The 21,692-nt window shown below is 43.9% G+C and overlaps 3 protein-coding genes across 5 annotated transcripts; 2 read left to right on the top strand and 1 right to left on the bottom strand.

The window, feature by feature from the left end:
- Positions 1–1,650: 1,650 nt before the first annotated feature.
- Positions 1,651–5,665, top strand: LOC100835821 (3-phosphoinositide-dependent protein kinase 2). 2 transcript variants are annotated; one of them, XR_002962896.1, is made up of 11 exons: positions 1,651–2,271; positions 2,403–2,583; positions 2,688–2,740; positions 2,816–2,917; positions 3,006–3,111; positions 3,233–3,311; positions 3,902–4,067; positions 4,363–4,497; positions 4,596–4,706; positions 4,799–5,127; positions 5,209–5,665. XR_002962896.1 is itself a non-coding variant. In XM_003564689.4 (11 exons), the coding sequence occupies exons 1-11, from the start codon at positions 2,062–2,064 to the stop codon at positions 5,299–5,301; spliced, it is 1,512 nt and encodes a 503-aa protein (XP_003564737.1). In that variant the 5' UTR covers positions 1,658–2,061; the 3' UTR covers positions 5,302–5,665. The 2 variants fall into 2 exon arrangements, 1 of the variants encoding a protein (XP_003564737.1); XM_003564689.4 differs by having other exon boundaries at positions 1,658–2,271; positions 4,596–4,759; positions 4,905–5,127.
- A 268-nt stretch (positions 5,666–5,933) lies between these two features.
- On the bottom strand, positions 5,934–8,503 carry LOC100836126 (protein NRT1/ PTR FAMILY 5.10). The gene is made up of 4 exons (XM_003564690.4): positions 7,852–8,503; positions 7,536–7,753; positions 6,954–7,450; positions 5,934–6,868 (listed from the first exon to the last, which is right to left on the bottom strand). Exons 1-4 carry the CDS (start codon positions 7,952–7,954, stop codon positions 6,031–6,033), a joined length of 1,656 nt encoding a protein of 551 aa, XP_003564738.1. The 5' UTR covers positions 7,955–8,503; the 3' UTR covers positions 5,934–6,030.
- Positions 8,504–10,269: 1,766 nt separating this feature from the next.
- LOC100835512 (5'-3' exoribonuclease 3) lies at positions 10,270–19,298 on the top strand. Of its 2 annotated transcripts, XM_003564688.4 has the most exons (23): positions 10,270–10,646; positions 11,157–11,259; positions 11,642–11,718; positions 11,813–12,004; positions 12,149–12,268; positions 12,365–12,427; positions 12,655–12,801; positions 12,925–13,089; positions 13,253–13,330; positions 13,453–13,539; positions 14,192–14,464; positions 14,550–14,645; positions 15,882–15,977; positions 16,159–16,229; positions 16,339–16,467; positions 16,553–16,629; positions 16,722–16,762; positions 17,047–17,121; positions 17,215–17,372; positions 17,594–17,698; positions 17,785–17,860; positions 17,972–18,084; positions 18,164–19,298. In XM_003564688.4, the coding sequence occupies exons 1-23, from the start codon at positions 10,443–10,445 to the stop codon at positions 18,801–18,803; spliced, it is 3,186 nt and encodes a 1,061-aa protein (XP_003564736.1). In that variant the 5' UTR covers positions 10,270–10,442; the 3' UTR covers positions 18,804–19,298. The 2 variants fall into 2 exon arrangements, with proteins under 2 accessions (XP_003564736.1, XP_010232627.1); XM_010234325.3 differs by lacking the exon at positions 11,157–11,259 and having other exon boundaries at positions 10,271–10,646.
- Positions 19,299–21,692: the final 2,394 nt, after the last annotated feature.

The raw sequence follows: 21,692 nt of genomic DNA, 5'->3' as shown, positions 1-21,692 counted from the left end.
TTTTCTGGTCTCGCTCTAACTTTTCTCTCCAACAAGTGACTTTTCCTGACCCCGAAAAATTCTTGGGTTGGGCACACAACCACTGAAAGCCTAGACCGGACATAAACTGCTTCTATCTGCAATGCATTGCGTGGACCAAGGGCCATAAAAGACCAAGTACAATGCTTACAATCTAGCAACGGTTAACAAAAAACGACTGGACAACGCGGGACAGAAGCGAAGCTATAAATAATCAGGATGCACAATCTAAACATCCACGCAACAAAATATGCAAGACCAACAAAAAATATACCACCAAAAGAATCTATCAAACGATTCTTGGCATACATAATTCGGCACAAGTGAGGTCAGAGTTGTGGCGAACAAGCACTTACCAAAAAGGAGAAAGTAATGGCATAATCCACTTGCGAAAGAGAATTGATACTGGTAGAATACAATTTTGTATCTTCAAGGTGAAGAAACACATGAGTGCTTGTCAGCAAGCAACTCACCGAACTGAAATACATATGTACAACACGATGCTAAAGTGCGAACTTCCAATCACGATGTTGCTGACAAATTTCAAAATACGAAGGGATAGCAATTCAAAATACATATATCCTTTTTGTAGTGTACTTGTTTGGCATATTCTACTGCGCTCGTAGAAAAGAATCTGACCAATTTTAAACTCGGGGCTTATGTTCTATTACCTACAAAACCTTTTGAGCACAATCCCTGATGGTGTTTATCCAGTCTATTCGTAAACTTGTTGTTTATCTTCTGAATTGCAAATGTGACTTGTTTTCATCTACATCGTGTGAAACCCGACACATCAGGTGTGTGGTGGGTCTTGAATTGTAGACCATCATGTTTTACTCAGTTTTTTTTTGTGGATTGCTAATCATGTTCACGTTTCACATAATGTACAAATTGTTGGGTTGGCTATGGTGTGTTGGGCTATTTGGAAGCTCAAGAATCAGGCATGCTTTGGAAAGAAATTGATTTGTTCACCGGTTGGGATAGTGCATGCTTGCTCGTTTCTAAATTAATACTGCAGGGCTTCAAACAGGGATTGATGGAGATATTATTCGGTCTGGAGCTACCATACTGCAGCAAACGACGATGAAGCATCACTTCTCTCATGTTGTCGATGTGCACGGATTCAAGACAAGCAAGAAGGCGAAAGGGTGCGATCGCACCGAGGCAGCAAGGTTGCTTGACGTTTTGGTGAAGGTTCAACCAGACTCAGCGGTTGCTCGTGTTGAGATGGTGTGTGACAACACTAGACGTCGTCTGTAAAGTCTTTTACTTACCACTTCCAAATATCTCTAATGTTTAATGTCAGTAAGTGTGTGGCGAACTATGTTTTGTATGAAACCCGATCGAAAAGTCGAATGAAAAAAGAAAAGAAAAAACATCGTCCGAAACCCTAAATTGCACAAATACAAATTGCTGGCGCCACTTGCTTTGACAGTGATTTTTTTGCTTACTTTTTGAAACTATTTGTATTTCGACGAACCAAATTATGAAGCCCTTTAAATTAAATCCATCGAAAAGAGTTCGGCCACTCAATCCCTTATCTCAAGTGCTTTCCTGACCACGTGAAAGCAATAATTCCGCGGCGCAGGCGGTTGTGCATGCACCGCTCGCTCAACCAGTTTCGTCAGTTACCGAGTCTCCAGAGAAAAACGGAAAAGAACCGCAATTCCTCGGTCCATCACTTCGTGCCCATTCTCCCCATCATTCCTCTCACACGACTCGCAACGCAACAAAGGAAGCCAGGACGAAAGGAAAGCTCTCTCTCTCTCTCTCTCCCTCTCTCCTCTCTGCAGCAGTCTGTTCATCTCTCTCTCTCCGTAGAGTGGTGGCTAGATTCGATTCCTTTCCTCCGCTGCACCCCAAGCCCAGCAGGGGAAGGCTGCGGCCGTCGGCTTTCCCACCCTTCGAAGCCGAATCCGATGGTTCCACCCGTTGACTGCCTTCGCCATCGGAGGCCGCGCCATTGCGCCCTCGAACCCCGCGCCCTCCTGCCCCACCGCCGCCTATAGATAGCGGCCCGCCCCCCGCGATTGCTCCGGCCAAATGGCGGTCGGTGGCGACGACGACATGGAGAGAGACTTCGCCGCCAGGCTCCGCCTCGCGCCTTCCCCTTCTTCCGCCTCCGCCTCGGCTTCCCCCACCGCGGCAGCCGCTGGCGGCGGCAGCGGGATCGCCTTCCGCGCGCCGCAGGAGCAGTTCACCGTCGACGAGTTCGAGCTCGGCAGGATCTACGGCGTCGGCTCCTACTCCAAGGTGATGAATGCGACGTTAGGGGACGGTTTTCCTTCTTCTTTTTTTCAGTTTTCTGGATGGTCGCGTGGCTGGATAGTGGGAATTGCGGTTGCTGATTTTATTTTGTTTTTTTGGGGTGCGATGGGTGGCAGGTTGTGAGGGCGAAGAAGAAGGATACGGGGAACGTCTACGCGCTCAAGATCATGGACAAGAAGTTCATCACCAAGGAGAACAAGATCTCATACGTCAAGATGGAGCGCATCGTGCTCGATCAGCTGGATCACCCGGGCGTCATCAGGCTCTTCTTCACGTTCCAGGATACCTACTCCCTCTGTAAGTGTCTCTGTTTCCTTCAATTAAACAGTTCGACACATTTCAATGTTAGTTCTGAAGTGCTAGTTACCCTGGATCAACACGCCATTTGTTTTACTGTGCAGACATGGCGCTGGAGTCGTGCGAAGGTGGGGAGTTGTTCGACCAGATCATTCGGGTTAGTATCAATCTGCTTACAGTTCGGTTATTTCCTCTTCTGCATTTGATTGTTATGCATGGATTTTGTTTGCAGAAAGGTCGCCTGTCTGAGGACGAGGCACGGTTTTATGCTGCTGAAATTGTTGATATTTTGGAGTATTTGCATAGCGTGGGCCTAATTCATCGTGATGTGAAGGTGCGCAGATCGTAATGGGGATGCATGTTAGTCTTCCAGTCAATAGCATCAGGAACAATGAGTTGCTCACATTGTTTTGATGTCTCAGCCAGAAAATTTACTGCTGACTTCTGATGGGCACATCAAGATTGCTGATTTTGGTAGCGTGAAGCCTACTAGGGACACTCCAATCAAAGTCCTTCCAAATTCAACTAGTAAGATAAACATATATAGTGCTGGATTGTCTTACAATTTCTTTGTTTTTTGAGGAATATTGTCTTAGAATTTGTGATGTTTAGTTCATAATATTCTGCTTGTCCTATATTTTCCGTACAGCTGAGAGGGCCTGCACATTTGTTGGAACAGCTGCATATGTACCACCTGAGGTCCTGAACTCTGCCCCGGCAACTTTTGGGTAAGTGAATTACTTAATTATCAGTAAATACTGATGCCCCCAATAAACCCTGCTTCCTTGGTACAATTTCATATGTTTTTCTGATTTTTACAACACATCATCTTTTATGTGACTTTATGTTTTTGATGACTAAGTGCAACTACGCATGCTTCTGGAGTATAGATGCCTAGCAAAAGTTGAAAATTTCATGTCATAAAAGACTTTAAGATGAAAGCAGACACTGCGAGAGTATGAGTGAATTGCGATAACTTGCCAAGATGCATTCCCAGTGTCTGTCTGTCCCATCAGCAGAATCACAGGCGTCTTGTTAGGTCAATATTTGTATTTTGTAGTTCAAAAAAAATATTTGAATTTTGTGTAAGTGCATAAGATTGTGGTATTCCAGTTTTTAAGACATTAAGTTCTTGTTGCATTCCTTAGCTGCTATGAAAGAAGAACTTAAGCTCATTGCTTTAAGGGAAAAACCATCTTCCATAATGGACCTCAAATTCTAGTTTTCTGTCAGTTAATCTACAGAATCGCATTTTTTGGTGATACAAGCAGAGGTTTATTCAAGTTTTCTGATGGGACTTTTTATTTGTTCTTCGCAGAAATGATTTGTGGGCATTGGGCTGCACGTTGTTTCAAATGCTGTCTGGCTCTTCACCATTTAAGGATGCCAGTGAGTGGTTGATTTTCCAGAGAATTACAGCAAGGGACCTCAGATTTCCTCAGTACTTTTCGGATGAAGCAAGAGATCTCGTTGACAAGTTGCTGGTATACAATTATATGGATTACTTGTATTTGATTGTCTTTGGGCATAAATTACATTGTTCTTCAAAAGATAATGCTGTGCTGGTAATTCGGTATAGAAAAGGGCAGTAGCATAACTAACTCGCATCCTTATTCATAATGAGGTCCAGCTCCCATAAAAAAAATGAGCTACAGCTGCCTTCCAAATGCATAATGAATTTTCATAGAGCCCATCGTAGCCTAAAAAACAAGAGCATACCTTAGATCTCTAATTTAAATTTCCAACAAATAGACTTGTTTTTAACTTTTTATTCTGCAGGATATGGATCCAATCAAACGGCCAGGTGCTGGACCTGATGGTTATGCTTCCTTGAAGAAGCATCCTTTCTTCAGAGGCATTGACTGGAAAAATATAAGGAAGACACGTGCACCAAAACTCGCGGTGGAGGAAAATGTATGATATCTTACTTATGTCAATGTAATCAATTAGTTTGCTCGAAAATGTTATCAATTAATTCCAGTTTTCATCATTCTGATGATCTTCCCGTTTAGGCAAATGAGGATGATGATACTCAGGATTCAGATTGGTTGTCGCACATGGGAAGTGCACCAGTCAACCAACATGTCCCTGTTGGGAATAATGGTGCCGCGTCATCTTCTGAAGTACGGTCCCATGTATCTAAATTAGCTTCCATCGACTCCTTCGACTCTAGATGGTAAATACAGGCTATCACAACATTTTATTATACTTACAGGAGAGAAATGAAAAATGAAAACGGGGGAATTGATCGGCTCCATGTCACATTTTTTCTGCAAGTAAGGTGATTCATGTCAGTGCATATTGCTTTAACAATGTGGCAGGCAGGAATTCCTGGAGCCTGGTGAGTCTGTAGTGTTGATATCTAAGTTGAAGAAGATTAATAAGCTATCAAATAAGAAGGTTCAGCTGATACTCACCAACAAACCTCAATTGATCTGTGTTGACCCTGCAAAAATGGAGACCAAGGGGAATATTATTTGGTCTGATGATCCAAGTGAACTCAACGTACAAGTAACAAACTCATCACATTTTAGGATATGCACGGTATTCCTCTTTGCTGTTACTGGTCCTTTGTATTTATACTAGATGTTCTATTTTATCACGCCTAACTGAGTTCTCTTACAGCCAAAGAAAGTGTTCATATTTGAGGATGCAAAACAGCGTGCCTGGCAATGGAAGAATGCAATTGAAGACCTCCAACACTGCCAGAAGAATTGATTTTAAATTCACACCAAGATGCCAAAATGGGTGATATTAAGCATTGTGAATACACCGTGGCCATCTTTTTCACTTGGAGGAAAATTTGGGAGATTCTTGCTCCTGGCCTCCTCTCGTGCCCGGCAAAGGAAATCACTTAATGGCATGTGGATTGATGCTATGTCAATTTCTCTAAACAATTTTGTTTGTTGTCTTTGTGAGTTGCTGCGGCTGATAGCATCAGAGTAGTTGAAATGAAGTTTTATCATGAGATGACCCATTTTGTACTGTTATATCATCGAACTATCTTAACAACATTCTCATTGTGTATCTTCTTTGGCATCTCCTGTTTGAAGGCTTAAAACGTTGTGTGATGACTTTTGTTGGTTGCTGTCGATGTTTTACTTTCAGCAGATTGTGAGTACTATGCACAAATTTCTTGTGTTGTACTCCTACATTATGTTCGCTGCATGTGAGTGGTCATTTTCAAGAACATTCTAAATACAGATCTGTTTTGCTGCCATCTAACTTGACGTTCCACCTTATATATCGAAACATAAGGAAATAGAGCATTTAGTACTTGTCATGGTTTTTCATAGAATTACACTGAATTGTTCTGTGCTTGTAACTCTGTACTATCACTGTACACTGAATTTAATTTCCGTGACAAGCTTCCTTTATTACTGCTTGCCATGGTTTTTCATGGTGTTACACTGAATTGTCCTGTACTCTGTATCTTTGTTTGTACCATCACTGTACTAAAACTGCAGCGTCCCTTTTCTTATGGACATAAAGCCGTGCAAAGTGCAGGTAAGCAGAGAACCCCAAGGCACTGAGCGCGGCAAGAAGCCAGAAGAAGTAATCGAGATGCCCCCTGTTGAGATTGTTGGAGAACCAGCTCTCTCCCCTGCTACTGGTCACCTTATCAATGGCGTACACCAGGAAGCTACTGATGAAGTTGCCAACCCCACCAATGCTCAAAGCCAGAGCTGCTCCCAAGCTGCGGAGAGAGTCTGGTACCTGGTCATAGAAGAATTCTTGCAAGCCAACAGCCGCGAACACATTGGACAACCCAGACAGGATCAACTCAGGAACCACCCACAAGAAGCTCATAGGCACAACAGCTCCGGGCTCATCCAGCAGGCCATGGTCTTCTGCAACCCTGAGCCTCTTCATCTCCACCAGCGCGGCGACGATCGTGGCAACGATCGAGATAGCCAACCCGACGCCGATCCTCTGCAACATCGTGATGCCGTGAGGTTTCTTCGTGTGTTTCCTAGCTAGTGGAACGAAGACTCGGTCGTAGATTGGCAGGAAGATCATCACCGCAGCAGGGCTCAGGTTTTGCAGGGCTGCAGCTGGTACCACCAGGCTGCCTACTCTCCTGTCCAGTGTGCTCGCCTGTTTGGTGAACAAAGTAGACCACTGCGACAAGACAACAGCGTAGATCAGGCTGGCCGACCATATCGGAAACAATTTGAGCAGCGATGCGGCTTCATGATCAGTAAAATCCGTGTTGCCATCGTCTCCCTTGGATGATGACGATGATGAAGCGTTAGCAAGCAGGGGCAATGAGTCGTCAGGTAATCTGCATGCCAAACAAGCAAGTGAAGGTTCAGTTCAGAAGAATTGGCTAAAGGGAAGTTTTCAGGCGAAAACAAGAACTTGGTTACTTGGAACGCCATGACAGGCGCCAAGACTGAATCCTCGCGACAAGCGGCTCGCCGAGCTGCACGAGCAGGCTGCCGTTCCTCGCCGGAGGGTAGAAGCGATAGGTCTTGGCCCCCATCCAGAAGACGGCGAGAGCGAGTGCCATGGCGACGCAGGGGATCCCGAACCCGAACTGCCAGCCTACGCTTTCCTGAACGTAGTTCAGGGCCGAGACGGTGACGGCGTTGCCGCCGTACGAGGCGAAGCACCACCAGTTGAAGAAGGAGCCCCTCGCGGCGAGCTCCTCGGGGTCGCTCCCGTCGAACTGCTCGGCGGCGAACGCCAGGACGCAGGGCTTCTGCCCGCCGTAGGCAAATGCCACCAGGTAGAGTGAGATGTAGAAGAAGGCCACTTGCAGAGCAGACTGCAGGTTCCCCGAGCATCCGGCCGAGTCTACGGTACTGCCCTCGCATGCCGCAGCCGCCGGTTGCGCCGATGATACGGTGAGCATGGCTAGTCCCTGGAAACAGTTCAAGGAAAAGTGATTTTGAACCGTGGCTTCACTTACTTGAACGTTGGGAGCCTAGCTAGCTACGAGCACGAACCAGGATGTAGAGGAGCGAGGCGTGGACGATGGTGCGGTACCGGCCGAGCCAGGAGTCGGCGACGGCGGCGCCGAGCAGCGGGAGCAGCAAGGCCGTGCCTGACCACGCGTTGACGGCCGCTGCGGCAGCCGCCGTCGACTGCCCGAGCGGGCCGGTCAGGTACGTGATCAGGTTCCCGGAGATGCCGGAGAACGCGAACCGCTCCGCGACCTCCACCCCTGCATACATAGATGTTCAAGTTTCGGCCTTCACCAACGTGCAAAAACCATTTTGCTACTGAGGCGGTGTCTGCAGTTTGTGTCGTGATGTCTCCTACCGACGACGAAGAGCGCGGCCGGCCACCGGCCGGAGGAGCGCCGCGAGACCGGGTGGCCGCGGTGGTCCACGGCGGTCAGCGCCTCCCCTCCTGCCAATGCCATCCTCGCTTCCTCTGCCGCTGCCGTCTGCACTCGCGACCGCGCAACCGAAGTCCGAAGCCTCCCTTTTTGTACGTAGTACAGAGGTCAGAGGGAGTTAGTGCTGCCGTGGAGTGGACAGGTACTGGAGCCGGTAATCTCTTTACGGTTTTGTAGCTTTGTCCCAATCTATTTTTTGTTCTTAATTGGCATAAAAACAAGGTTTCGATCGGTTGTTGTGGGTTGTGACGTACCCTGGAGAGAGATAATCGTGGATTGCATGTGATTATGTACATTTTCCCAGCATTTTTGTATTAGTGTGATGTGCCAACTGCTCATTTCTTCCTTTTAGTTCTTCTCCATTAGAATCTTCTGAATTTTTATTCCTCTCTGGTGCGGTGGCATCACGACTTTGCGGTGTTGCACTCTTCAAAACCCATAGTACAATATCAATCTGTCCTTGGACACGACAGTTAGGGTATCTTTAAAAGAGGAGCCCTCGTTTATCCTCTATTTGTCTAGATTTGTCCTTTTAGGAGATTATGAACAAGTAATACAAACCAAGAAGTGTTCTCAAACCCTAATTGCTGATCTAAATCTTTCCATTTTCCTACTTCTCATCCAGAAAAAATTAAGGGTGAAATGGGGTGCCCGCCCATCAATCTGTCTCCAGGTCGGCAACTCCGCATCGTCGTCCCATTCCTTGCCTCCGGCCAATGTAACATCGCCGGCATGTACAACCACCTTCGACCACCACGGCCCCGCTGGAGGCCATCGTGCGCATGGCTATTGGCTGTCGCAGCCTCGATCCGCTCGTGGCCGCCATGCACCTACCGAATCACGCCGCCTTCATCAATTTTCGGGCACCGTTCATTGTCCACAACTATCACCGTCCTACACACATGGCACCGTAGCCAATGTTCTCTCCCTCGTGCCTACTCTCTTCTCCACCTCTTCACGCGTCTCGTTGCGGATCCCCTTCCATCACCGGTACCATCTTGAGCTGGCTCAAGCTCCTACGCGCCTTCCGTTGGGTCATCGCCGTGTCTCTAGCGCAAAATATAGACCCTCCGACTTTTGGTCGCATTCTCTGGTTAGTTGGAATGGAGGCTCTGCCATAGACTTGCTATTACCGAGTTAGCAAAACAAAGGCCATTTGAAACTGGGTACTACATATATCATTCGCCTCTAGGTGCGATATAGGTAAATGTGTGCACACCTAACTACAGATCATTTGCCTCCGCCAAGAATCAACAACACTATATGAACCGTTACCGTGTGTTTAATAACAAAAGCAGGGAAAAACTTATTCAGCACTAAAAAGAAATAAGTTGCGGATTAGGTGCACCATACGAAAGGATTAGTCAAACTGTCCAAGAGGGTGCCATGACAAACTGATGATGTTCAGAATCTGATGATTTCAGTGATCTAAAGACTCTATGGCTTTGGTCTTAGGCAGATGCTGTGTAGGTACAAGTGTGTATCCACCGCAACTCTGTTATAGCTAGTGTTTTAAAAACTCGGTAATGTTTTGTTGCGTAAACTAGGAATACGTTTTTTTCAAGAGATACCAATAGTGTAGCTGATAGCCTAGCACATGATGCTTCTCTACCCGAGCAATTCTAGTTTGATGATCCTCCTCACTCCATAGTTCCCCTTTTGCTCTATGATGTAACTATTTTCCAATAATGAACGAGGATTTTCACCCGATAAAAAAAACTATGAATACATTTTTTTTCCTGGGAGAACGAGAGCACTGAGTACTTCCTCCATTTCACAATACACCTCATATAATTTTTTCTCATTTGTTCCACGAAACACTTCATTTTCTCTTGGCTCCCGCACCCAGCTAACAACTACTCACATCCATTTACTTTTAATCCAATAGTATTGGTCAGCCACTAAAAATGAGAACTTCCTTGGTTTTTTTTTTCTGGTGCAGACGCACAAATCTATATGAGATATTTTGTGAAATGGAATGAAAGTAGAGTCCCTCTCATTCATACAGGCTGCTTTTGTTATGCTAGCCGGGCTAAGGCCTTCCCATCTTGGGCCGGCCTCGTCTCCCATTTCGTTGTCAGGCCAGGAACGACCAATTTTGGGTTCTCGTGGTGCTATCTCAATTTGGAGTCAACATTTTTCGACGCGTGGGAGAAATCCGGAGATGTCCTTCTCCGCAAAAGCGCAAAAAGGCAGTCCCCCGCCCCGCACCACCTGCTATCGCCAACTTCTTCCTGGTCCTCTTCAATAAACGAGTACTAATATTCAACTTCACAGGGTCCAAACCGCAAAACAGGCTCTTCTTGTTCTCAATTGAGACCTGAGAGATATTTTCATGCTGCGAAGGCATATACCGCCCTCGGCCCCGCCCCCTCCTCGTGCCCTCTCCCTCCTTTTTAGGGTTTCGCGCCTCGCTTCTCGCTCCCTCTCTCTGCCTCGGCCGCGTCCGTCGCTTATTGGATTAGGTTACCGCGAGGTCTCCTTCTCGCCGGCGGCGGCCGCTGCGGCGGAGATGGGTGTCCCGGCGTTCTACCGGTGGCTGGCGGAGAAGTACCCTATGGTGGTGGTGGACGTGGTGGAGGAGGAGCCTGTCGAGATCGAGGGCGTCAAGGTGCCCGTCGACACCTCCAAACCTAATCCCAATAGCCTCGAGTTCGACAACCTCTACCTCGACATGAACGGGATTATACACCCCTGCTTCCACCCCGAGGATAGGGTACGTATGGATGCTTTCTCTTCCCCCGCTCCCTCGATCTCGAGATGTGTTGATTTGGTTGGCCTGTTCGCCTGGGTGCTTCCGAGAGTGGAAGGCTGGGAGTGTTTGGCTGTGAGATGGTGTGTTTGCGGTAGATACGTGATTGATTCGTGCTTGGATGGTTGATGCTTGTTGAGCTATTGCGAGGGGAGACAACAAGGAGACGGGAATTTTTTTGGTTAATTGTTGGGCCTTAATTACTTATTACTTGGAAACTAATTTTTGCAAATAAAATGGTGCCGGTAAATTGTCCCCAGGCAATCTTGAGATGTCAGGAGAATGTGACAGTCTAATTATTCAAATTGAGTCTTCTGTTGTTTGAGGATTGCACGCTGCTACAGTACCAAGAGTCTTAGGAGAAGCATTTTACTTCCTTTAATCATGAACATTTTAATGTTCACTTATTGCTAAATTACTACTTAACCTCTACGTTGACCGTGGTTCTCTCTGTTATTGTATTTTCTGCCACAGCCCTCCCCAACAACATTTGCTGAGGTTTTCCAGTGCATGTTTGATTACATAGATAGGCTCTTTGTCATGGTTCGCCCTCGGAAGCTTATGTATATGGCCATTGGTACGTATTTCATCTATATTATGGAGGGAATTCTGTTGCTGTTTTTTTCTTTCTATTTGTGTGTTCTTATTTTGCAGGAACTGATGGAGTTCATAGTCATATATAGGATTACTGGTAGAAATTAGGAGTGTTCAGTATACTTAACTCTTTTACTTGTTATTAGGTATCATCATGCGCACTATCTTGTTGTAATGCAACTTTTCTAAGGTTTTATGTTTTCATTAAAGTTTCTCCTGATAGTCATACTCCTCCTTCAAAGTGTTCATCCTCTTCTAGGAACTATGACACCATAATTCCTATCTGTTAAGCTTTCATTTTCTTTTTGCCTCTAATGATTTACCGCTATGTACTTTTCTTCTTATTATCCTGCAATGGTTTGCAGATGGCGTGGCTCCTCGTGCTAAGATGAACCAGCAGCGCTCTAGACGGTTTAGAGCTGCAAAAGATGCAGCTGATGCTGTTAGTATTCTAGTGGAATTATCTAATATATTTTTTGTAGGCACTTGCAACTATTTGTGATTGCACTCACTGGTAACTGTTGTCCTATCTCTAGGCTGCTGAAGAAGAAAAACTGCGTGAAGAGTTTGAGAGGGAAGGCAGAAAGCTTCCTCCAAAACTGCAATCACAAACCTGTGACTCTAACGTTATTACCCCTGGGACCGAGTTTATGGCTGTTCTATCAGTTGCTTTGCAGTACTACATCCACCTCAGATTAAATTATGATCCTGGATGGAAGCAAATTAAAGTAAGAACGGCTTTCTGCTAATTCGACTCTAGATTTGGGCATTACTTTTTGTTGGCATATTTGGCAATGTTTCCTTGTAGCCTAGAAAGGCTACATTGCAAAAGTATGTAGAAATAGTATTTATTCTGATTAAATCTTTTGAAGGTTATTCTTTCTGATGCCAATGTTCCTGGTGAAGGGGAACACAAAGTTATGTCCTATATCCGTGGCCAACGGAATCTCCCTGGATTTAACCCAAATACCCGCCATTGCTTGTATGGCCTGGTAAGTTCTGTTCATGCTGAGTGTATTATTTCTTGTTGGACAATATTTGAAGCTGCTAGTCTTGCTAATGCATGAATTATTTTCTCATAAATGCAGGATGCAGATCTGATCATGTTAGCTTTAGCAACACATGAAGTACACTTCTCCATACTGAGAGAGGTTCTCTTCTTAAAATGCAGATTTTTATGCTTTTTTACTATGCATCATGTCATTGCCTTGTTTCTAAGATTAGGTGAACTGGTATCTTATGTTTTCCTGTTGTCTACTTTACTTCCTCTCTAATCTCTTTTTTCAGGTTTATCTTTCTGTTAGAGCTCTATTTTCCTTTTCCATTCTGTTCAGAGTTATGCTATGAAAGCTTATTTGCACTCCCTTTGTGTTTGCAGGTGGTTTTTACACCTGGGCAGCAGGAAAAATGCTTCTTGTGTGGTCAAGTTGGACATCTAGCAGCAAAGTGTGAAGGAAAGGCAAAAAGGAAAGCTGGGGAGTTTGATGAGAAGGGTGATGCAATTGTTCCAAAGAAACCTTACCAGGTAATGATGATCTATTCTTTTGTTACCAGATAAACCTTACAACTTACATCATAAGTTGTAAGGTTTATCTGACTTCCAAAGGGACTTCATTTGTGATACTCCAATTCTTTTGTGCCTTCGCAGTTCTTGAACATATGGACCCTAAGGGAGTACATAGAATACGAGTTCAGAATGCCAAATCCACCTTTCCAGATTGATCTTGAACGCATCATCGATGATTTCATCTTCATGTGTTTTTTTGTTGGCAATGATTTTCTTCCGCACATGCCAACACTCGAGATTCGGGAGGTTTGTTTTCTATTTTGTATTTTGATGTCATTGTTTATCATCCTTGCAGCTAGTAGCTACAAAGTTGCCCGTGCTACTAGTTACTAGATTGGATCTCTGTTTTCCTGCATGTAGTTCACTCTCTTAAATTATTATCACATGATGTTTACTTATTTGCCTGCAGGGAGCTATTAATTTGCTAATGGCTGTATACAAGAAGGAGTTTCCTTCAATGGGTGGCTATTTAACTGATGCTTGCACGGTATTTACAAATTCATCTGTGCACGAGCTGATCAATGTGTTCTCTTGTCAGAGACATGCTTGATTTCAGTGGATTCACATTGTATTGCTGAAATAACTTGTTCTGCTTCTTTATTGGTGTAGCCGGATCTGAATAGAGTTGAACACTTCATTCAGGCAGTTGGTTCCTACGAGGATAAAATATTTCAGAAAAGAGCTCGGTTGCACCAGGTAAACAATGATGCCAAGCTTGATTTTATTTTACAATTCTCAGTTAACCTTCATCTATACCTGCCATGCACAATATCACATTTTGTCTTTCTCTATTGATCATATGGCGTGTTTTAATCCTCATGTTGGCAAGTGGCGACTAATCTTTTTCTATGATTTTGTTCATCACTTACCATAGGATACTTTCTGTATGTATTGTATACACATAGTTCAGTATTTGGTTTTCTACTTTAGTGTTTATATTGGTTATTTAAGCTGGAATTTTGCTGGTTGCTCTGCTTGCGAAGTGGCTGTTATGTAGGCAAATTGAAGAGGCTAAAAGGACAACTATTTTGGAACAAAGGGAGTACAGAATAAGAAAATTAGGTGTCCTTTAATAGTCTTCTATCCGTACTTTGATGCGCGAATTTGAATATGGTGTATCCGTGAAATTTGAATTCGTGTTAGTGTAATACGTCCATAAAGGTCATGCAGGAATGTCTCTTAGTTGTGTAAAGCTTTTGGGACTAGATTATATGGATATATAACTCATGAATGTAAAACTTTGGACCTACCTTTATGCATGTGTTTGTCAATTGTTAAAAAAACTAGGAATTATATGTGGGTGTTTCCACTTACGGTTTACATGTAAAACGATGTTATCCTCTTGTAGCGTCAAGCGGAAAGAATAAGACGGGATAAGGCCCAAGCGAAGCGAGGAGATGATCTGGATCCCCATGTCAGGACTGATCTTATTGTACCTGTTGCACGCTTTCAAGGGTCCCGCCTTGCTTCTGGGTCTGTGGCTTCACCATTTGAACAGAATGGATCTCATAAAAACAGTACAGAAAAGGGTAGTCGAGCTCAGAAAGCTGCACGTGTATCATCATCTGATTCCAGCCTTTCTGCTGCTCTTGTTGAAGCTGAAAATAGCCTTGAAGCACAGGTATTTTATCTGGTTTGAGAAGATGATCTTTCTTTTGATGTTTTTTCTCTTTTGGTTTATCTGAATCTTGTTGCAACTTCATCAGGAACGTGAAAACAAAGAAGATATGAAATCAATGCTTAAAGATGCACTTCGTGAGAAGTCAGACCTTTTTAATTCCGAAAATCCAGAGGAGGACAAGGTATGTCTTATATCTTTGGTTACCTGTGTACAAACTTTGTGCTGCTGCTTTATTGGTTCGCTGTGATTGTAACTTCACTAATGGTCTGGCATATTGTTCTGGCATATTGTGAATATGCCATTTTCGAAACGGCGCCAGTTGCTATATGCCATTGGCGTTGAGATTCCTTTCCATAGAGATAAGATAGTATCTAATTACATTGCTGTTAATAATGCATAGTAGATATGTTGAGGCATTAGTAGCTTGGGCCAAGTAAGACTTTCCTTCAAGGGATGTCAGGTACCCCATTGCCATGAAATAACCAATAGGTTCTTGTAAACCTCAAGAGCTTCTCAGGGGTTAGGTCTTACTGGTGGTTGGTAGGCAAGGGGTAGTGTCCTATCCCTTGTCTTTAGACCTTTACTAACCCACTGCAAGTGACACTAAGTTATCACAGATATTTGAGATTGTGAATATTGAATGAGAAACACACTTTTATCTTTTGGACCTTAAATATAAGCCCCCAGGAATTGCACTGCTGACTGATAGATGAGTGCCCTATCGCTGATCTTTGGACCTTTCTATTCATACACTTGACATAACTTATCAAAGATATTTGGGAAAACACCTTTCAATATAAGATACATAGTTGGAAAAAAAAACTCTTTTACCTTAAATTTGAGCGACATGGTTGGAGTTAGTGTATTACCTCCGTTCATTAATATAAGATGTTTCAGCTTTGTCCTAAGTCAAACATCTTAAAGTTGGACCAAGTTTGTAGAATAGTTTACTAATATTTACAATATCAAAATAAGTATACTATGAAAATATATACCATGACAAATTTAATAAGACTAATTTAAAGTTGTAGATGTTGGTGGAATTTTCTATAAACTCGGTCAAACTTTAACAAGTTTGACATAGGACAAAGCTAGAACATCTTATACTCCCTCCATTTCTTAAAAGATGTCATATTAGCTTTCATTAAGACAAGGCTTTGACCACAAATTACTATGTCAAGGTGTGGTTTATATGACATGAAACTAGTATCACTAGATTCGTTATCAAAAGTCTTTCATGATACTTGTGGTTTCATGCCATAAAAACCACACTTGAACTTAGTAATTTGTGGTCAAAGCTTTGTCTTAATGAAAACTAATATGACATTTTTTAAGGAACGGAGGGAGTATTTAGGAACGGAGGGAGTACTAATTATCTGGCTGTCATGGTTTGTGAAATCTTGTTGTTAATACCCAGGTGAAGCTTGGAGAACCAGGATGGCGAGAAAGATACTATGAAGATAAGTTTGGGGCACGAACACCTGAACAAATTGAAGAAATACGTAGAGATGTTGTAAGTGTCTTGAAACTGCCCTTGATCTTACCAAATTCTTGATTCGTGGGTGGCACCCTGCACAGTTGCCGTTTTACTGTATTGTGCTAAATTTGTTTGAAGATATTACTTGATCATTATTAGAAAATATAATTGGCCTACTTGTTTATTACCTTATGTGATGTGCCCTGTCCTTCTTTAGGTTCTCAAATATACTGAAGGTTTGTGTTGGGTAATGCACTATTATTATGAAGGTGTCTGCTCATGGCAATGGTAATTTAGCTTTCTATCGGCAGCACAGTTATTGATAGTTTTAAATTGTTATGTGTTATCTATCCATTCCTCCTATACCCATGTCATTCTATTTTCTTACAAAATGTAGGTTTTACCCGTATCACTATGCTCCTTTTGCTTCGGATTTAAAAGGCTTAGGCGAGCTTAATATAACTTTCAATCTTGGGTCACCTTTCAAACCTTTTGATCAGCTTATGGGGGTTTTTCCTGCGGCGAGGTGAATATACCGATACTACATTTCTTCAACCTTAGTTCCTTGATGTGGTTCGACTTTATTGACATGTTATTACATTTTATTTCAGCTCACATGCACTACCTCTACAGTATCGGAAATTGATGTCTGACCCAAATTCACCAATTATAGATTTTTATCCAATCGGTATGTGAATTTTTGATAATGTATAATCAGCAATAATTCAGATTCTCAACTTAAGCCTTTGTCTGATCTGTATCCACCTGTATACTCTGCAGATTTTGAAGTAGATATGAACGGAAAGAGGTTTTCTTGGCAGGTACAATGATTTTATGTAAACATATTTAGTACTCCCTCCATTCCAAAATAGTAGGGTGTGTTTTGTTTTGTTAGGAAAAGTATTTGACCAAAAGTTACGCCACTAATGTGTAATCTTATGTTATAGAGTCATAATCATAAGCAACTAATTCTGAATAATGGCATCAATTTTGTCACATAAGTTATATACTGATAGAGTAATTGTTGATCAAAAGCTTGTCTTCGCAAAACAAAGTACGCCTTATATTTTGTCTGACATGTTTCACGGAAATTCATACTTTACAGGGGATAGCAAAACTGCCTTTCATTGATGAATCTAGGTTGCTGGCTGAGATTAAAAAAGTTGAGCATACTTTGACGGTATAAAATAGCTTCTCACCTGTTTATTCCTTTTTATGCCATATGCAATAGAAGATCTTGTTCTAAGATTTGCATCATTATGCTTTTGTGTAGCCTGAAGAAGCAAGGAGAAACAGTACCATGTACAATATGCTTTTTGTGAATGGCTCCCATCCACTGTCGCCTTATATCTACTCTCTCAACAGCAAATTTGGACATCTGCCTGATGACGAGCGAAATACAATTAAAGAACTGCTTGATCCTTCTGCTAGGTTAGCTAAGCCTTCCAGAGTTTTTGATTGACTGCAGTTATCTGTTGTTTAAGCGTAGTTGTTGTATTTGCACTGATTGGCCTTCTAGATTCTACTAACCTATTTGCTAGGGTCTCGAGGTAAAGGGAACATGAGTAGACAGCCCATGTTAGTGTTCAAATAAGTCCGCCTCTTATATGAGCTGTTAGAAGTTTTATTGAATTACTCCTTATTTTGTGCAGTGGAGGAATGAATGGTTACATCTCACTGTGTGGTGGGGATCCAAGCCCTCCTGTCTTCAGATCTCCTGTGGATGGACTGGAGGACATTATGGACAATCAAGTGATGTAAGCTCATTTTCCCTTTTGCTATATGATGATTAGTATGATCTAGTGGCACTTTAGTTCAGGATTATGACATCTGCCTTCACCAGATGTTCAATTTACAAGCTTCCAGATCCTCATAAGCACATTGCACGTCCACCCATTGGTGTTATCATACCTAAGAAGGTACAGAACTGTCATTATTTTGGTGTAGCATCAACACTGTTCATATATCATGCCACTTGGGACTCCTTCATGGTCATTAAGCTAACTGTTCAAATGTTCAATCCACTGAAGATTGTTGAAGCTGGTGATCTGAAACCACCGCCTGTCCTGTGGCATGAAGACACTGGCAGGAGGCCTTATGACAATAATAACAACAATAGAAGACATAGTGATAACAGCAGCAGGTACCGTACGAGCTTTGCCTTATTTAGTCAATCCTTGCAGCCACATCGAAATTCCTAACCTACCTGTGAAATGATTCAGGCAAAACCCTCCAGGGGCAATGCATGGTCGCCAACTCGGGGAGGCTGCCCACCGACTGGTTGCGAACAGCTTGAATGTTCGCAGTGGTGGGCAGTATGCCCCGGCCAGGCCATACCAAACGATAATGAGTGGTATGCACTATCCAAATGGAATGCCTCCAAGGATGGAGCGGCCTGTTGGTCGTCCTGGTTGGCATGTTCCTGGTGATAATGTGCCTAATGGTCAGGTACCAATCTATGCATCGCCATCAGGTCATCATCAGTATGAAAGAGATAACCGTGGAAGGCATCAGCCATATGCAAGAGATAGCCACCATGATCCAAGAGCAGTGGGTCGGGTTCAATCTGGGTACCATCAGAACAGTGGCAACACATATTCATCTGTTGCTGCTGCTCCCTCGTCAGGTTTTGGACGGTATGGGCACCCTTCACACGCTGGGGACTATGCTGGTGGCTACCAGCCTCCACCGTATGCACCCATCCAACAGTGGCAGCAGCAACAACCTCATAGTTCCTATTCTTCTGGAGGCGGGGCACCTCCGGCAAGACCCAGTTCGCGTCCACAGCAGTCGCAGAACCGTTATTGCACCTTAGATAGGACCTCCAACAGGAGACCTCCATCAGGTCACGGCCGCCACTAAGCGGGCTACCTCTTTGGTTCTAGCCTTGGTTTTGTTGTTACTAGAACTTCCAATATAGGCTCACCGTAAATCAGCTATAGGAATAGACACAGCGTGTCCAAAGTCTGGCGATCGTCAAGCTTCTAGGTCGTGGAATCAAAGGTCAGGACTCGGGAGGTGTTGTATACTACTAGCAATTACTGCCAGACCACCAGAGAGTAAGAATAGGCACCACCAATTGAAAAGTCTGGTGATCTTCAACCTCGCAGACTGCAGCTGCAAAGATTTTGAGGGGCAAGTGTTGTATACTAGCAATTATTGTCGGACCACCAGATGGTGGTGGTTGATTAATGTTATTTCATTTGTGGTTAGTTTATGCAGAACATGATATATAAGTTCCCTGCGGTTGCGAATTGCGAACATGTTTAACATGTTTTGTATTGTTGAGATAATGTATGTACGGCTAATCTAATACATTAGTCTTGGCGTGCGGCATTGCATGCATGGAATATTCCATCACATTAGCATTAGTTACTAGATTTGAAAATTTCAATATGATTTCTCTTAAACCGTTAATTCAATTAAAGATCTGTTTCCACTGTTCAGTTTGTATTGACGAGGGCTTCAAAACAGGACCACATTTTAGTGTGTTTTGATGGCATCTTTTTTACGCTACCAGTTATTACTAGATTAAAGTATCATGGTTATCTTCAGGTCACTTATTTTTGGACGGAAGGGGTATTTAGATTTACAACGTTTAATCTAGTTAAGAGAGTGAGTACTGGACAACAAGTAAGGGATGTCATCACATTATAGAAATATCACCAGTAATTAGTGATCTAAGATTTTACATAGGTGCACGTTGTTCATTAGCAAACTGGTAAACAATGGGTAGTAATTTGATAAACAAGTCATAATAACCTGGTAACCATCTAGTTCGTTCAAACAATTGTTGACAATATTTTTTTTTGAAGGCATTGTTGACAATAATTGTTACTAGGACACACGAAACAAACATACCCTATGGCTATGTATCCCTCCGGCCCGTCTACCTATACGAATTTCTGCTGTAAAAAAGCGCTGGAATTTCTAAAAAAAAGAAGAAGAAGTGGAAACCAACCTCGCATGGGTGGCCGGCATAACCGCAGCCGCCGCCGGCGCGCTAAGGCGGAGGCGGAGGCGGCGATATTAATTGCTTCCGACTCTCCCGAGAAGGCCTTCCCCTCGTCGGGGGCCTCTGCGACATTCTCCGAACGCCCCGTCCAGCGCAAAATCCCTTTCTCGAAGCTGACTGAATCATCGCCCATGGAGGAAGAGGAGGACCCGCGGAGGGTACTCCGGCGGAGCCTGTTGGGCCAGATCCGCGGCTACTACCTCGACTCCATCTCCCGCTTGCCCACCACCGACCTCACCACAACCCTAGCGCGCGGCCTCCTCATCGCCGGCCACTGCTACGGCCCTCTCCATCCCGCCCACAACATCCTCCTCAACGCCGTCTGGCACTCCCCGGCGACCGGATCGATGTGCCCGTCATCTGCAACCGTACCATAACCTGCCTCGCCCAGCGCTCTCTTGATGGACTGGTCGCTTCCCTTCGCTATCACTGTCCCGCCCTCTCCCACGACGACGCTATCTGGCACCTCAATCTCTCCCGTGCCGACCTCCGTGCTGCCGTTGCATCCGCACGCGGCGCTGCACCGTCATTGTTCCGTCCGGCGGAATTGGATGTCAAAGCGGCCTTTCAGGTGGCTGCCAAGACGGCGCGGCATCCTAAACCTGCAGCCTTCGCGCTCTTTGCTTCTTCTGTGATTCCTTCTGTGGAACGTGACGCTGTCTCGCTGCTCAACAACAAACGCAGGCTTTCCTCAGCTGACATTTTGTGCCTCTCCACTATGTTGCTGCCTTCTCCACTACCAGATGAGCTGCCACATCCTCCTCTTCAAGATCGGTGCAGGAAGGCCTTTGAAATCATCACTAGAAAGAGGAAACTTTTCATAATATGGTATGAACGATGGGTTAAAATAGCGGATGCAGCGTTGCGCAAGTATGCCCAGCAAACCGGGTCACACTACCAGCTTCATATCATCTATGGCACAGGTACCCTGAAGGATGAATTCAATTTGGATAGATCTTTCCATATCAATTTCATGGCGTGGCCAAAGGATGACCCTTCTTCTGCCAGAGAAGCTCCTGCGTTTTTCTTTGCGGAAGCAGTTCGGGGGCCTGACCCTGGCTTTTGTGAAGAGAACGTCACCTCGTGTTGTACAGTACAGCCGTCGCCAAGTGAAGTTGGCATGCTCTTGACCTCCAATCTCTTTTCGTTTTTCATCGTTGCGCTACTGCTCATGACATATGATCATCTCGATCATGGTTGGCTTGTGGTGTTTACGTAACACAACTAAGAATCTTATGACTAGTCTCTGTAAGTATTGTTTGTTACTTCCTCCGTCCCATATTAATTGATTTCAATTTGTCCAAATATGTTGAATGTATCTATGCTTAAAAAACATCTAGATAGATACATGTAATAAAAAGTAACTTAATATGGGACGGAGGGAGTACGTTCTACGAGTAGTTGATTGGAGGTTTGTCTCCCTGGGATGTACTCTACATGATAGCTATAAACTGAAAACGTCTATTAAACGCAGCGGTGAAAGGGTTTCCTCCCACTCCTGCCATCTTTGTATTTAAAATTCCGGATCATCTTGACATGTTTGCTATTTGTTTTTGGTTTTTTCGTATCCCTTTAATGAATCATCTTTCTGATCCATGCAGATAGTTGCCATTCTTGTCTGACTAAAAAATTTAGAATCGATCACCCGGATGATTATGAGAACTTTGATGGTGGCCTCGACTGCCCCATCACACTCGAGGTTGACTACAGGTGTTTCGACCCTGACAGAGATATTG

The sequence above is a fragment of the Brachypodium distachyon genome, chromosome 2 (assembly GCF_000005505.3).
Source record: "Brachypodium distachyon strain Bd21 chromosome 2, Brachypodium_distachyon_v3.0, whole genome shotgun sequence".
NCBI classification, from domain to species: Eukaryota; Viridiplantae; Streptophyta; class Magnoliopsida; order Poales; family Poaceae; genus Brachypodium; species Brachypodium distachyon.
This window is presented reverse-complemented; position numbering and strand designations above follow the sequence as displayed.

What these genes read in the sequence shown, in the direction of transcription:
- LOC100836126 (XM_003564690.4), bottom strand. Translation starts at nt 7,954, where the DNA reads ATGGCATTGGCAGGAGGGGAGGCGCTGACCGCCGTGGACCACCGCGGC. An exon ending in GGCCGCGCTCTTCGTCGTCG is followed by an intron (nt 7,754 to 7,851) that starts GTAGGAGACATC and finishes CTATGTATGCAG; the next exon opens with GGGTGGAGGTCGCGGAGCGG. An exon ending in CGCCTGTCATGGCGTTCCAA is followed by an intron (nt 6,869 to 6,953) that starts GTAACCAAGTTC and finishes TTTGGCATGCAG; the next exon opens with ATTACCTGACGACTCATTGC.
- LOC100835821 (XM_003564689.4), top strand. Translation starts at nt 2,062, where the DNA reads ATGGCGGTCGGTGGCGACGACGACATGGAGAGAGACTTCGCCGCCAGG. An exon ending in AGTCCTTCCAAATTCAACTA is followed by an intron (nt 3,112 to 3,232) that starts GTAAGATAAACA and finishes TTTTCCGTACAG; the next exon opens with CTGAGAGGGCCTGCACATTT. An exon ending in ATCTCGTTGACAAGTTGCTG is followed by an intron (nt 4,068 to 4,362) that starts GTATACAATTAT and finishes TTTATTCTGCAG; the next exon opens with GATATGGATCCAATCAAACG.
- LOC100835512 (XM_003564688.4), top strand. Translation starts at nt 10,443, where the DNA reads ATGGGTGTCCCGGCGTTCTACCGGTGGCTGGCGGAGAAGTACCCTATG. An exon ending in GAAAGAGGTTTTCTTGGCAG is followed by an intron (nt 16,763 to 17,046) that starts GTACAATGATTT and finishes CATACTTTACAG; the next exon opens with GGGATAGCAAAACTGCCTTT. An exon ending in GTGTTATCATACCTAAGAAG is followed by an intron (nt 17,861 to 17,971) that starts GTACAGAACTGT and finishes AATCCACTGAAG; the next exon opens with ATTGTTGAAGCTGGTGATCT.